The following is a 15,960-nucleotide window of genomic DNA, read 5'->3' as shown; positions in this document are numbered from 1 at the left end:
TTTTTTAAAGTCCGGCCCAGGCTGACACTGTCATCTCTGCCCCTACAGAGGCAGGCAGGTGGGTGGATTCAAGTGGGTCAGGTGAAAGGGCCTGGGGTTATTGTGGCCCCAGCACTGCCCAGGGGCGTGGGAACGTGAAGCCCGGGTGTGATGAAGGGGAGGAAAGGGGAGCCGTCACCCTCAGTTCAGCCTTGAGAGTGATGCTTCCATATTCTGACGAAGCCTGTCCCTCCCCAGCTCAGAAGCCCTCAGTGGCTCCCTCTTGCCTACAAGATAAAGCTCGCAGTCCTCTACCTGCAGTCAAGGCCCTCCCCACCTGGTCCCCACCTGCCTCTCCTGCCTTAGTCCCTCCTCCTGCACTTGTGTGTCCAGTGACTTCAGCCACAGAAATGTGCTGCTTCCCCAGGTTGTCCATACAGGCCCCCATTCCCCAGAGAGCCCCCTTCCCCGCCTCTGAGAATCTCCCAGGATCTCCTATAAACGCTTCAGGCCCTCTCCAAGGGGGACTGCCATCCTACCATCAAATGTGGTTGGTGGACAGTAATCTCTGCTCTCCTAGCCCTGATTAGACAGAACATCTGGAAGGCAGGGCTCTGTTCACCCTGTATTCCCTTCACTCACCCCAGAAGCTGGCCCCTGAGTTGATCATATGGTCTGGCGTGTGGCTGAGGCTCAACTGATATTTGGTGAATGAATGAATGAATGAATGAATGAAAAAGGCTATGCCCTGAGCAAGGTCCCCGAGCTGTTTGTTCTGCACCAACCCCCTTGACACATCCCTGGAATTGATTGGGTAAATATTTATGCCAACTCTGCAGATTTCTAAATGCGCTTTTGGAACATTAAACCCAGAAAGCAATAAAAAAGACTCCATGCAGGACACCTTATTCCCCCCGAGTGGTGCCCGGGCTTCCTTCTCTTTTGCTGCTCTCCTATGGGGTCCCTTATTGGGTGGCACTTGTTACACTACTTGAGAACCCACTTCTCAGGGACCAGCGTTCAGCACTCCGAAGGGCTGAGTGGGTTTGTGGTTTCAGTAGCTCTCTTGCACGGGAAAAATGGAGGCTTTCTGTACTTTGCAGTAGGAGGGTGGGGGGTGGGCAATAGGGAGCACCATGAGCATCAGCGGTATACTCTGGGAACCCCAGATGCCAGCGGAATGATGAGTTTGCCTGGCTCTCATAAGTGGGTGTGTGGAGATGCCTCATGGGCTCTCTCGGTTATTCATTCTGTCATTCAACAAATAGTTACTAGGCGGGGATTGGCCACTGGCCGGGAAACCAGGGGATCTCCCAAATGGAGGGGACGGAGGGGGAGGCACTTGAAATCTGGATGGAAACAAGGAGGGATGCAGCCCCAGCTTCTCTACTAACCCTGTGCAGTGGGGCAGGCACTTCACCTCTCTGGATCTCAATGTCCACTCTCCACCCCATAAGTAGGCACAGAGCCCCCCCAGCAGCTGTAGCAGCAGAGAGGGGGTTGGACATGGGATCCCCTGAAGCTACAGACCTAGGAGCCCCTGGCTCTGACTCAGTGTGGCAGGTGAGGGGCAGGAAGGAGCCCGCTCCATCCCTGGCTGCCTGGGAAGGCGAGGGACCCTCCTCTGGGAAACGGCAGATCTAAGGCCGGTGGCTCCCATGTTCCCATCCTCTGAGCAGCTGCAGGGAGCAAGGCATGGTGATGCATGCTTCTAGGAGTTATCAAGAAGCCACAGAACACCCAAGTATAGAACCCAGACTTTGGAGCTGGAATGCCTGGGTTCAAATCTGGCCGCCACCAATGACTGAGTGTATTAGCTTGTTAGGGTTGTCAGTACAAATCACCACAAACTGAGTGGTTTAACCAACAGAAATGTATTTTTCCAGAGTTCTGGAGGCTAGAAGTCCAAGATCAAGGTGTTGGCAGGGTGGTGGTTCTTTCTGAGGGCCGTGAGGGAGAATCTGTTCCAGGCCTCCCTCCCAGCTTCGGGTGGTTTGCTGGACATCCATGGAATTCTCTGTGTGTCTGTGTCCAGATTTCCCCTTTTTATAAGGACACAGGTCATAGGGGATTAAGGGTCCACTCCAGTGTGATTTCATCTTAACTAATTCCATCTGCAATGACCCTGTATTCAAATAAGGTCAACTTCTATGGTGGTGGGGGTTAGGACTTCACTCTAGGGGGACATAGCTTAACCCATAACAGTATGGGACACGGGGTATTCTGTGCCTCAGTTCCCTTATCTGTAAAATGGTGATGATACTACCTAACACGAAAGCCCATTTGGAGCACTGGATGAGTTATTATACATAGGGCACACATCTTTGGTGCCCCACAGATGTTAACCAGTCTCTCATTTCATCTTTTGTCACAACCCTGTCTTCTAGAGCAAGTCACAACTTCATATGCCACAGGTCACCTGAATAGGTAAAGTGGGCTGATAGTGTCAGGGTCCAGGCAGGTGGGTCAGTAATGGCCCCCATTTCATTAAAGGCATTTCTGCTCAACATTGTAGCACTCAGCGGGCTGAGCAGAATCCACCTCTGCTCCGGGCGAAACTCACCTGTTGGGATGGTATTCTCTGCTGCTCTTGGTGTTAATGGAAAAATAAATCTATTGTAATCTATATAGTCCTTTAAATTTCCATATTCTGGCCACTGACCCATCCTACCCTCTCACTGGGGCTGTTATGGATTTAAGTGTGTCGCCTCAGAATTCACATGTTGAAGTCCTAACCCCTAATGTGACTGTATTTAGAGATGGGGACTTTCGGGAAGGTAATTAAAGTTAGGGGAGTCATAAGGGCTGGGCTTTAATCCCACAGGAACGGTGTCCTTAAAAGAAAGAGACGCCAGGGCGCCTGGGTGGCTCAGTCGTTAAGCATCTGCCTTCGACTCAGGTCATGATCCCAGGGTCCTGGGATCAAGCCCCACATCGGGCTCCCTGCTCTGCGGGAAGCCTGCTTCTCCCTCTCCCACTCCCCCTGCTTGTGTTCCTGCTCTCGCTGTCTCTCTCTCTGTCAAATAAATAAATAAAATCTTTAAAAAAAAAAAAAAAAAGAAAGAGACGCCAGAGCTGCGTCTCTCCCTCTCTCCCCTTATGCACAAAGAGCCCATGGAGAAGGTGCCAACTACAAGCCAGGAAGGGAGATCTCACCAGAAACCAAATCTGACGTCACGTTGATCTTGGACTTCTAGCCTCCAGAAATGGGAGAAAATAAATTTCTGCTGTTTAAGTCCCCCAGGCTATGGTATTTTGTTATGGCAGCCCTAGCAGGCTAATACATGGGGCACCATGCCCTGAGACCATCCCCACCCCCGAACCTTTCTCTTTGGAACTTACCCAGTCTCTGCCCCCTTCCTTCAGAGCCCTTTCTCAGCAGCAGTGGGGGGTCAGGGGTCACCACAGACTTTCCCCAAATTCTCAAGACATTCCTTATAACACAGGCTTAGAATGTAGTCCATGGAATGTCTCCAGGAACAATACACACAGCCGGAGAAGTCCTTCCTATCTTGGTCAATTCCATCTTTCCCAAATACTTCCATCTGGAGCCCATTTTGGGGTTTGGACAGGAACTAGTTTCCTGTTCCTGCTATAACTAATTAATACAACGGTAGCGGCTTAAAACTACACACATTCATTCTTCTATACTTCTAAAGGCCCAAAGTCCAAAATCGGTCTCACTGGGTCAACATCAAGAAGTTTGCAGGGCTTCCTTCTGGAGATCCTTGCCCATCACACATCCTCGGCATCCCCACATTGCATGGTCTTCTCCTGCTTCCACGATCACCTTGCCTTCTTCTGATTCTGATTTCCCACGGCCTTCACTTATAAGGACCCCTGTGATTACGTTTAGGACCCACCTGGGTAATCTGTGCTAGTCCCTCCATTTCAAGATCTTTAACTTAGTCCCATCTGCAAAGTCCCTTTTGTCATATAAGGGAACATTCACAGGTCCTGGTATTAGGACGTGGCTATCTTTGGGGGGCACGTTATCTATCCCAGCACAAGTGTTTAATACGAACATAGTTTAGGAATCTCTAGGTTCTGAAAGGAAGGACTCTTGCTATGTCACATGGCACAATGGACAGAAGAGACCTAGCTTTCCCCTTGCTAATGCTTCTCCTTATGAGCTGTGTGCCTTTCGGCTGATTACCTAACCTCTCTCTGCTTCTACCTTCTCACTGATTCGATGGAGATACTAGTACTCACCTTCCTGCACATCGGGAGGGCAGGGAACACAAAGCAAGTCCTGGATGCCTGGTGGCTACCATGTTTGCCTCTAGACTGAGGCTGAGTTCAGTCTCCTCCTGGTCTTAGAGGTGGTAGAAGGACCCTGTTTGCAAAACACCAAGATTGCTTCCCTTGGGCAATGCCTGGTCCCCTGTCTTCTCTGCCAACTCCACACCCCAGCTCACCCACATAACTCTGGGTCGTGGCCACACACAGGACATCTAATACCAGGGCATGGGGACCTTGGGAATGAAACAAGGGTTGAGCCAGCACCCTGCACCAGCATCTTGGAAATGCTCTTGAAATGATGGGGCTGAGTCCCAGAGCCCCCATTTCAAGGTTGGAAAGAGCAGTCCAGATGAGCCCACTGAAATCCTAGATACAGCCCTTTTCTAAGTAAAGAGCCCTGACCTTGAAGTTGGGGATCTGGGCACTTGGCCCCACGTTGTCCCCAATTTGATACATGACTCTGAAAAGTCCCTTCATCTTTCTGAGCCTCAACTCAGTTATTTGCACAGCCAGGGGACTGCATACAATGGTCCCTTCATCTAGCCGTGGTGACAGTCCCTCTGATTTCCACCAGACTCTCACTGTTATATGAATCCAGCAAACACATGGGGCTGCAGAGCTCTTGGGCTCACACCGCACTCCCCCAGATGTGTAGCCAAGTGACTGCAGGAGACAATGGAATCAACCTGGAGAAGGGGAGGCTGGCCAGAGGGTGGTGTCCCTTTCTCCATGTCTGGAATGCCACAGCGGGTGGCCTCCTGGGGGAACCTGCTGTTGCAAGCAAACGGGGGTCTGGCGGGGCTGGCGGTGGGCAGTGAGCGGGTGGCCCGGGTCAGAGCCCAGGTGATTGTGCCAGCAGCCCGCCCATTGGCCAGAAGCCTGCGGGACAGGACAGGGCAGGGCCAAGGGGGGGCGGAGTCAGGGCCCAACAAAGGTCAGTGGCAAATGCTGGTTCCGGTCCCAACACTCTGCTTTTCACTGAACACGAGGGACCGTGAGCTCCACTGCGTGCACGCTTGGCCATGGGACAAAGTAAGTCCAGGCATTGAGGGCGGACAGAGGGCCCACGGGCTTGAGGGCGTATGGGGGACAGTGAGGACGGGACACTGGGGTTATGGGATCTGGGGGGCTTCAAAGCTTGGGTGTTGTCCCAGAACGACCAGGAAAACTCCCCGCGGTGCTGGGGAAGGAGCCAGGGCCTTGGAGGCCGCAGAGACCCCCCTCCACCACCCCCTGGCTATGTGAACTTGGGCACGACCCTCCCTCCATCTGGCTACACCTCAGTGTCCTTCTAGGTAAGAAGCAAATTATTACACCTCCCGCAGCTGTGAAGTTTCAGTACTTGGTAGCTCTCACCCAGGAGTGATTTTATCCCTGGGGCACATCTGGAAACCGCGGGAGACATTTGTAGTTGGCGCAGCTAGAGACAGGGCTGCACGGGCATCTAGTGAGTAAGAGGCCGGGGATGCCCTAATCCACCCCCCCAACAAGGCGCGGGACAGCCCCCGCAGCAAAGAACAGTGCCGAGGTGGAGAACCAAAGTAAGGTCGTGGGGACGCAGCGTCTGGGCCACAGGCAGTGCTCCGTAACCCAGAGCTTTTCTGTATTGTTCCGGTGCCTGTAATCTCGGACCTTGAGAACTCAGGAGAAAGGATGGAATATCTCTCTTTCCCCAAGTGAGGGCCGCCCTGCCTGGAGGCTGTCACCCAGAGGGGTCACAGTGGCCGCTCGAGCTCTAGATGCTGCTTGGCAATTTGGTTTTTGTTTGTTTGTTTTGTTTTTAAAGATTTTACTTATTTATTTGAGAGTGAGAGAGTGCACAAGCAGGGGGAGAGGGAGAGGAAGAAGCAGGCTTCCTGCGGAGCAGGGAGCCGGATGCGGGGCTCGATCCCAGGACCCTGGGATCATGACCTGAGCTGAAGGCAGACGCTTAACCGACTGAGCCACCCAGGCGCCCCCAGGCGATTTGTTAAATAAGCAAAATGTCGACATAAAAATGAGTGTACTTTCCAGTTTTTCTAAGGATGGGGCCCCTTGGCAAGAAATACGACAATATTTCTTGCTCTCCTGGCCAATGTCCTAGGTCATGGATCAGAAAGCCACCGTGTGAAGAATAAGGTGGCGGGCAGAGGGGGCCGGGAGCTGATGGATGTGTTGGTGGTGGTGGTGGTTTCACGGGTGTACACGGTAAAGACGGATGGCTCTTTGTATGTCAGTCAGACCTCAATAAAATGGTTTTTAAGAAAGAAAAGGGAAATGGAAGCCAAGCAGCTGGGCAGGAGTTGGCAAGCCCTGGGAGCCCAGCCTGACTCCACATCCAGCATGGCGTCTAAAACCTCTGAGCACTTCATTCGTTCATTCATTCATTCATTCATTCCAAAAAGGGATGTGAGCACCAGCCCCTGACTGCAAATCTTGCAGGGAGAGCAGGGTCAGTGTGGGTCCTCTCTGTTAGGAGCACATGCTCCAGTGGGGAAGAGAGGCTGGAACCCGGAAGGCACCAGCAAATGCATGTGGGCTCACGCTCACATCACGGTGGAGCAGTGAGATTAACAATCAAGGGGCCCTTACAGAGCATAACAACACGGTGGGGGGTGGGTGGCCAGGCACACGCGAGGGACCCCGACACGCAAAGTGGCATTCAAGCGGGGGCCTGAGGCCTAGGGAGAAGCTGGATCTGCCCCCACACACCACGGGGGTGGCAATGGCCTTCTTGGGCAGGGGGCACTGTGCCCCGGGGGGTGACTGAGGGAGATGCCTTCAGAATGGCTCTGGGGGCCGGAGGAGAAGGGGAGTGGGCCGGTGAAAGGGTCTCTACGAGGACATGGCAGGAGCAATGGGGAGAGGCAGGCTGATGTCAGAGATGCTCTGGAGCTAGAAACCCACAAGCCTCGCTGATGGTCTGGAGGTGGGGAGGAAGATTTAAAAAGTTCCCTAGGCTACTGCTGCCAGGAAGCTCTCCTGGGTCTTTAGGATCCAGGGGAGGCTGGGATTTTGTCTTCCCCTCTCTGCCTGCGCCCCAAGGCTCTACATCTCCTTTTGCAATCAGTGGATAGACCTCAGCCACACGCCTCCCCCAGCTGAGTCCAAAGTTGATCCGGTAGGACTTTGTCGCCTAACATTTGGAATAAACGAAGCAGATGTTGAGTCCATGGAGGGGGGCGGGGTGGGGGATCAGTGGAAGGACTGCCTCAGCGCCTGCCCTTCCCCTGCCCACACCAGCCGGCTCAAGCCACTTTGGCCTGGGATGCTGGATGAGCCTGAATGATCTGCTCTCCTCCCTCAGACCTGTGGGGGCCTATCTGCAGAAACGCCGGCATCAGGGGGCCCGGGAGAGGGTCAGCTGGGCCAGGGTCCCACGGGCCAGGCTCCCAGGGCCTGGAGCAGATTTGGCGTTAGCACAAAACTCTGTCAAAGCTGCGTATTTCCACCAGAGGCCCAGGACTGTGATGGTGCAGGCTGGGCTTGAAACTGGGAAACCTGAACCGAGCACCCTAAGGCCTTCACTTTCTCAGAAGCGATCTCTCTCACCCTCTGTTTCCTCCTCTGTACAATGATGATGATACCGACTCCGTGTTGCTGTGGAGGGGTGGGTATAAAGGGGCTCATACAGGTGAACAGCTTGGGCAAGAGCCAGGGATACTCCCCAGGGGCTACAGGAGAGGAGGAATGAGGTCTCAGAGTCATGAAAGGAAGACAAGGGGCCGTGTGTACACCAGTCACAGGAATCTGGATTTTAATCCCAGTTCCATCACTCCCTGGCTGGGACAAGCTGTACCATTTTCCTCAGCCTCAGTTTATCCATCTGTAAAACGGTCTCAATGATGCTTACTTTCGTTGACGGTTAAATGTAGTAATATTTGTAGAGTGTCTGGCTTTAATAAGAGATAGAGAGTGGGCCCAAATGGACTGAGGGTTCTAGGTCCCAAACCTGCAGCCCAGGGGAGAGTGGATGAGGCTGGAGCCCCCTCTAAGGAGACCCCGCTGTCCAGGGAGACTCAGAGCATGCTGGGAAAGCGGCTCTGGCCCACCAGACCTCTGCTGTTTGGCTGGGTACGGGGGGCAGGGGTGGAGAGAAGGGTTACTGGCCACAGCACTGTGACAGACCTTGAGTTGTTTACGAACAAAATGAGGCCTTCAGAGGGGCACAGACTGGCCCAAGGCCACCAGGTTGGCTGCAGGGACAGGAGGCCAGAACTCTCCCTCCTGCCTGAGCCAACTGCCCCTGGGCTCCATCCAAGCAGGACACTCCCTCGGTGTCTGCGACTATTCTTTGAAAGCGTTTCTTTTACCAGCTCGGTGTTAATCTGTGATAATGGGGGGTGGGGGTGTTGAGCTGAATGTGTGCTCAGCAGCATCCTGCTACATTGATGCTCTAACACGTTGCAGGAGGGACGATACCGTGCCGTAAAATTAACTAATTTAAAGGACACAGAGGGCGCCTGGGTGGCTCAGTTGGTTAAGCGACTGCCTTCGGCTCAGGTCATGATCCCGGAGTCCTGGGATCGAGTCCCACATCGGGCTCCCGGCTCAGCGGGGAGCCTGCTTCTCCCTCTGACCCTATCCCCTCTCATGCTGTTTCTCTCTCTCTCTCTCTAATAAATAAAATCTTTAAAAAAATAAAAAATAAAAAAAAATAAAGGACACAGAGATTAAGCCACCCACCCATGTCCTTTAAAGACCTGCACTCTCAGGGTGCACACAGAAAGGGGGTGCCCAGACCCTGCGGCTTAATTATCTGCTGGCTGCCGAGGCAGGGGACACAAAGGCTGGGGGCTGTCGCAGGGAAGGAGGGCCAGGGATCCGGGGAAGCCAAATGGCGTGGCGGTTCAGTGCCTGGTCTCCGTGCAGCAGAACTGGGTCTGAGCCCAAGTCGTGCCCCACCAGCCAGTGACTCGGCCGCTCCGAGCTTTCGGTGACCCCTCCGTAGATGGCGCTAGAAGCGGAACCTGCCTCTGAGGGTGGGTGTGAGGCTGATGGAGGGCAGTACGAGGAGACAGCGCCGTGCCCAACAGCAGGCCCGAGACGGCTGCAGCCGCTGCCTGGGGTCCTGGGTGGTGGGAGGTTCTGCAGACAGAACATTCTAAATGAGCCTCCTTTGTGAGCTCAGGTGCAATGTGGAGTCCGGGGTGGGGATGGGGGCTGCTCAGGTCCCTCGATTTTGCTCAAAGACAGGACAGCAGCCCAGGTCTGCCTGACCCCCAAGGTCACTGGAGCCCCCCCCAACTACCTCACCACTGGCAGTGGGCCACTTTGCATGCAATGTCCAATGCAGCTGTTTGGGGCCCTTTGGGGTTGGGGTTTGTGGGGGTCAGGGGACCTGATGACGTGGTGTCCGCGGTGGAAGACCCAGCTGGAGGGAGTTCTCACCGTCAAGGGCTTTCCTCAGCAGACAGGTCGCCAGGCCCACACGAGAGCAAGGGTGCGGTGAGAGCGCGTCCCCACGGCACAGCTGGGGAGCTGGGGGATCTCGACGGGGCCACAGCCACCGCTGACCCTGCCACCCCACCAGGTCTGCACCGGGCCCTGCCACAACACTTGCCCTATGTCGACTGCTTAAAGCCCCCAGCCACCCGCTGGCGCAGGTCCCGGCGTCATCTCTGCTGTACAGGTGGGGGACGGTGGCATGGGGCGTGACTGGCTTGCCCCAAACTGCTCTCTTGTAGGAAGCAGCGGGGCCGAGCTTTGAACCCAGGAGGCTGGGCTGCTCACAGGTGGACCGTGAGCACAGGGGACTTTGGGAGGCCCGGGCACAGGAAGGGTTCTGGTTGGAGGCGAGCGGTCTAGGTAGGTGGACAGGAGGGAGGAAGGGGAGGAGGGGCTGAAGACCCCCCAGGGCCCACCCAGGAGACCCCTCATCTGGGGGACGGAAGGAAGAAGAGATGTCTTGGCTCAGGCCGCCGTAACAAAGCATCACAGAACAGAAAATTGGTCTCGGCTCAAGGTGTCGGCAGGGCTGGTTCCTGGACTCGCAGATGCTGGTCTCCTCCCTGGGTCCTCACATGCTCTTCCCTCTGTGCGTGTCTGGGTCCTAATCTCTTCTCACAAGGACACCGGCCAGACTGAATCAAGGCCCGCCTGTAGGACCTCATTTTGACTTCATTACCTTTTTAAAGATCCTATCTCCAAATACAGTCACATTCTGAGGTGCTGGGGGTTAAGACCTCAACATCGGAGTTTGAGGGCCACAATTCAGCCATCATAGAGTAAGAGGGAAGCTGGGGTGCTCACATTAAGAGGGCAGAATGTCCTCCCTGGGTTGGAGGGGAGGTGCCTCTGACGAGGTGCCAGGATGGCCCCAGGGTCCTAGCGCAGCGCCTCCCCCACCCCTGCCCCGGGGGAAGTAGAAAAGAACCAGTTGGCATCCACATGTTCACCAATGAATCTCTGGAGCCCGGCACCCTGCCTGCCATGTGGGAGATGCTGAATATATATTTGCTGAGTGAACAAGGATAGACCAGCAGTCTGAGGGGCCTGTGGGGGGTAGCTGGTCTGAGTTCATAGAAGGACCACCAGGCCTTGCAAATGCTGCCCCCAGGGGTTGAGGTGACATTCAGAGGCCACTTGGGAAGCAGGCTTCTCATTCCCTGGGAACCTCAGAGATGCTGACCAGGCAAAAGGAGGAGAGCCCTGCACTCCCATCCCCCACCCCCCTGTGGCACGTACCCTGATGTGGTAGGACTCTTGCCCCAGTGGCCAGCCCCCACCTCGGGTCTGCATGCTCTGCCTTCTCCTAACTCTCCTGACCCTTAGATGCCCAAGTCCCCCACGTGTCTGTCCTCGAGCCCCCACGGCTCTCTTTAAACCCTCTCTCCCGACCACACGGGCTCAACCTCTCCCTTAGATGCTGCACGTCGGGCGGTCCCATCTCTGGGACGTGGGCCTTACCCACTTCCCCGCAGTCTCCTGGCTGGGGAGATGCATCAGCTGTGCACCCTCCCTGAGGACCCTGCCCACTTGCCTTTCAGGACGAGGAGCAGCCACAATGCAGGTCTGCCTCCTCCTGTGCCTGACGCTCCTCAGCCCGCTGGGCGCCAGCCTGCGCGGCCACCGCTCCCGAGAGGCAAAGAAGAGAGTCAAGGAGCCGCCCGTGCTCAGCACGCGGGCCCCTGCCAGCAGGGACTTTGCCTTCGACCTCTACAGGGCCTTGGCTACAGCTGCCCCCGACCAGAACATCTTCTTCTCCCCTCTGAGCATCTCCACCACGCTGGCCATGCTGTCTCTGGGGGCGCGATCGCACACAAAGGTGCAGATCCTAGAAGGCCTGGGCCTCGGCCCCCAGGAGGGCTCGGAGGAGGAGCTCCACGACACCTTTCACCAGCTGCTGCGGGAGTTCGCCCAGCCCAGGAAGGACATCCAGCTGAGCCTTGGCAACGCCCTGTTCATCAGCCCTACGTTTCACCTCCAGGACACCTTCCTGAACGCCGTGAAGACGCTGTACCTGGCAGACGCCTTCCCCACAAACTTCATGGACCCCGTGGGGGCCCAGAAGCAGATCAATGATTACGTGGCAAAGCAAACGGAAGGCAAGATTGTGGACTTGGCTGAGGACCTGGATAGCACGGAGGTCATGGTTATGGTGAATTACATTTTCTTTAAAGGTAAGACCCCTGCGCACAAGCCTGAACTTTCTCCTTTCTGCTGCTTTTGTCAAAAGAGCACCCAATGCCCACACACATAAAGGAGTGGGAGTAGATTTAGCCCCTTCTGGTGCCTGTTGACAGATGGAGGCCAACAAGCAGCTGAGGGTAAGACAGAGGCATCTTCCTATAGGGTAAGGGGATGTCAGTGACCCCGGACTGCTGTGTCCCCCACCAGGGAAGAGCTGGGTCCTGTCCGTGGGCCCTGGGGTCATAGCTTACACACTAGATCTAAAGCACAAGATCTCCATGGCCACCGTACCACCACTTGGGGCAGGATTGCGGGTCTTAGAAGGACCTTGGAGGGCCTTCCCTTGTCCCCACCTCCTTGCCCCCATGCCCTCCTAGGGGCTGTTTCCTCAGTGGAGAAATCCTCTGACAAGCACCTGTCCCTCTGGAGAGTTCTCCCCCTCTCCCACAACAGTGGATCTCTCCACGTTCAGCTCCCTGACATTTCTGGTGGATACCCCTACTCATCTCGACTCTCACGAGAGCTTCTCCTTCTAGATGCTGAGCCCCTTGGTGCCTGTATGGGGCCTGGCTGAAGATGGGAAGACAGGGGTGAATAAAGGAGGGGAGGGAGGGAGGGAGGAAAGAGGAAAATAGTTAGCTTGTTAACCGCCTCCCCCCTTCCTAGGAGTGCAGATGGCAAGCAATCCAGCTTGGAATCCAAGATTTATTATCCCCCAGGGCAGGGCTCTCTCTAGGACACCAGGCTGCGGGGGACAACTGGATAGCCAGACATAAGCTACGAGGGGCACTGGGGTGGGTTCCGAATCTGATGACTACCAAGAAGATGGAAAGAACTACTTGTATCTCATTGATGTAGAAATGCAGCAGGAGTCAGACGGAGCAGGAAGCATAACTGAGGGCTTTTCAGTAAGAAGAACCCTGTATGTCCGGGAACCTTACAAACCTCTCTCCCAAACTTAGATCAAAATCCAAAAATGGGAAAGGAGTGAACAACAGAATAACTCCCCCAGGTGTAATGTCGATGTGTCAGCCATTCGTACCGTTGACCCTCTTCCCGAGCATATTTGACCTTGAGTAACCCCAGAGAATCAAACAAACACCATTGGCGGTTGAGGGCCTCCAAAGACATGAAAAGCATCCTCCTTGCTTTGCCCATGTCAAAGGAAAAGGCCCACAGAAAGTTCAGGCACGTCCCCGAAGTTATAAAAAGGCTCACCTTTCTATTCCAGGGGTTCCGTGGTCCCTGCCACCGAGGAGACTGTGCCAGGGAAGATGAGCTCTGTTTGATGGGTTTACTGTCTCGACACTGTTTGTTTGCAGCTCAGAATTTCTAATGTCTTTTCCATTTTGATATTTAGCTAAGTGGGAGACAAGCTTCGACCACAAAAGCACCCGAAAGCAGGATTTCCATGTGACTTCAGAGACGGTGGTGCGGGTGCCCATGATGAAACGGGAAGACCATTATTATTACTTCCTGGACCGAAACCTCTCCTGCAAGGTGGTGGGCGTCCCCTACCAAGGGAATGCCACCGCTTTCTTCATTCTCCCCAGTGAGGGCAGGATGGGACAGCTGGAGAACAGACTGAATGAAGAAACACTGAGGAAGTGGCTCAAGATGTTCACAAAGAGGTATTCTGCAGGTGACGTGGGGCCAGCCTGGCCCCGCATACCCCCAGGGAGACACAGCGGTGGTGGGAGGGTCTCACCCAGCCCAGGAGCGGCCTCCAAACCCAGAGCCATCGAGAGAGGTCCCGGCCCCTAGGGCCTGGCTTAGCTGGAGGGAGCCATCAGAGTGGAGTGGGCAGGGACCTCTGGGGACAGCCCAGGTCCAAGTCCAGAGTGGGGTGGGCTCTGGGCAAGGGGTGGGAGGATCATTACAAAGCCGAGGGGAGATAGCAGGGCTATGAGCTCAGTGACCTGATGCTCTAGGGAGACTCTAAGAAAAGTTCTGTCCTCTTTCCAGGCAGCTTGAGCTCTACCTTCCCAAGTTCTCCATCGAGGGCTCTTACCGGCTGAAGGAGGTCCTCCCCACGCTGGGCATCAATGATATCTTCACCTCCCATGCTGACTTGACTGGCATCACCAACCACTCCAGCATCCAGGTGTCTGAGGTGAGCTCGGAAGCTCCTGAGCCCCTGTTTTCAGAGATTTCTGTTCTCTTCTGTTCTATTCTATTCTACCCCACTCCACTCCGCTCTTTTCATTCCATTCCATTCCACGTTCCACATTCTCTCTCTCTCCTCTTTTCCCTCAAGAAGCAAAGATACCACTTTGTGTCTTATCCTATGTGCAGTGGGAAACCATATCCAGCCCTGTGTCTTAGGAGGGACTCTCATTAAGCAATCAAAACTAAGAATTAGGGGCTCGCTCCTTCACTCACTAGCTGCGTGACCTCCAACAATTACTTGCCCTCTCTGAGCCTCCTTTCTCTCTATAAAACTGGAGAGTCACAGCGCTGCTGCGAGACGCCGTGAGAATTCAATGGGAGGCAAGGCACTGTCACCTCCCGGCGCAGATCATGGTGCATAGTAGCTGCACGGCTGTGTCATTTGCAACCGGCGTGGTGGCGAAGTCGCACAGAGACTTGGACAGGGATGCCACAGGCAAAAGCTCTGCCACCTCCTGGGATGGCATCTCCCAGCTCCTGGTGGCTCGGTGACACCTGATGTCTCCTCTGCAGATGGTGCACAAGGCCGTGGTGGAGGTGGACGAGTCGGGGACCAAAGCAGCTGCAGCCACAGAGGCCATCTTCATGTTTAAGTCGGCCCCAATGAGCTCTCAAAGGGTCATGTTCAACAGGCCTTTTATGATGCTTATTGTGGAGAATTCCACCAACATCCTCTTCCTTGGCAAAGTGACCCACCCCTGAGGTCGGGGTTTCTCCTGAAAGGCCACAGGCCTCTGTAGTGGAAGTTGAAGGTGCACTGTGGCATCTCTCTGCTGGGAGCTGGTGATTTACACAGGTTTCGTGGACTAATGAGGCTTTTACAAGTAATAATAGTCACAGTATTGATATACTAATGATTGTTTCTTCTCACACAACTGCATGACGTGGACACCTTGAAGCACCTTCAAGAGCATTTGGTTTTGCCCTCACCCTTCATCAGTGGAGTCTAACACTGAGGCCCAGAGAGGTTGGTTGACTTGCCCAAGGTCACATGGCATGTTAGTGGTAGACAGAAGCCCAGAATCCAGGCCCCTGACGCCCAGTCCGGTGCCACAGAGCTCTGTAGGAGGATTGTTCTGGTAGACGTTTCTACCAAGAAATGTATTTCCAAGCCGAGTCCTCCTCTTGCCAGCAATACCAGCCATCAGTTCATCATGGTGTGGAAAGAACACTGAAATGGGAGTCTGGAATGGGGCTTCTGTCCCAGCTAACCAGCTGCGGGACATTGGGGTAATGCTGTCCCTCTCTGGACCTCCATTTCCCCCTCGCATACTATGAAGGATCAGGTGAAGGGTGGAAGGCTCCTCGACATTATATAAGGAAGCTGAGGTGTTCCCTGCCAGTCACAGTAGATTTTAACACATTCCAGCGCTACTTGTCCTTGAAGAAAAGCAAGTGGACAGCAGGGTGGAAATGGCCCATCACGGCATCGAACCATCCTGTGGCTTCAGTTACAACCTCCCGGCATTGGCTGGGGGCAGGAGCACAGAGACCTGTGGCAAATACTACAGTATCTTTTGAAGACATTGATGACTAACTGTGACTTTTAGTGTCGACAGTAACAATAAAACACTCTGCAAACACTGGGTGTCATTGTCCTTATGGAAATAACGCTGGGAATGGAGACATTAATAGCTTACCATGTGGCAGGCTCAGTGCTAGGCGCTTTACCTGGATGGCTGCATTTATCTGCTGGGAGGCAGGTACTGCTCTTGTCCCCATTTTACAGATGGGAAAGGCTAGGCTTGCAGAGAGCGGGCTGCTTATCCAGCCACACAGCTTCTAAGGGGTGGAGGCAGGATTTGACCCTGGGCGTGTGGCCCCCAGATCCACATTTTCAGCCCTGTGCTCTGCTGCAGGGAAGACATGACTAAGAACCAGAAGGCTGGGTCAGGTGCCTCTCGGCCATCCACTCCCCTGTGATGCAGGTAAGCTGAATCTCTCTCCTCTTTTATGAAA

General features: G+C 54.5%; 1 protein-coding gene across 1 annotated transcript; it reads left to right on the top strand.

Annotated features, from left to right (window-relative positions):
* Nucleotides 1–5,163: 5,163 nt before the first annotated feature.
* SERPINA5 (serpin family A member 5) lies at nucleotides 5,164–15,584 on the top strand. The gene is made up of 5 exons (XM_006743574.3): nucleotides 5,164–5,253; nucleotides 11,190–11,822; nucleotides 13,193–13,463; nucleotides 13,798–13,945; nucleotides 14,515–15,584. Exons 1-5 carry the CDS (start codon nucleotides 5,244–5,246, stop codon nucleotides 14,701–14,703), a joined length of 1,251 nt encoding a protein of 416 aa, XP_006743637.1. The 5' UTR covers nucleotides 5,164–5,243; the 3' UTR covers nucleotides 14,704–15,584.
* Nucleotides 15,585–15,960: the final 376 nt, after the last annotated feature.

This window comes from Leptonychotes weddellii, chromosome 9 (assembly GCF_054177405.1).
Source record: "Leptonychotes weddellii isolate Sample4059 chromosome 9, ASM5417740v2, whole genome shotgun sequence".
Classification (NCBI taxonomy): Eukaryota; Metazoa; Chordata; class Mammalia; order Carnivora; family Phocidae; genus Leptonychotes; species Leptonychotes weddellii.
The sequence above is the reverse complement of the archived record's forward strand: the minus strand, read 5'-3'. Positions and strand labels throughout refer to the sequence as shown.

Excerpts from the sequence above, each read along its gene's own strand:
- SERPINA5 (XM_006743574.3), top strand. Across the intron at positions 11,823-13,192 it reads GAATTACATTTTCTTTAAAG|CTAAGTGGGAGACAAGCTTC; the intron begins GTAAGACCCCTG and ends TTTGATATTTAG. Across the intron at positions 13,946-14,514 it reads CCAGCATCCAGGTGTCTGAG|ATGGTGCACAAGGCCGTGGT; the intron begins GTGAGCTCGGAA and ends TCTCCTCTGCAG.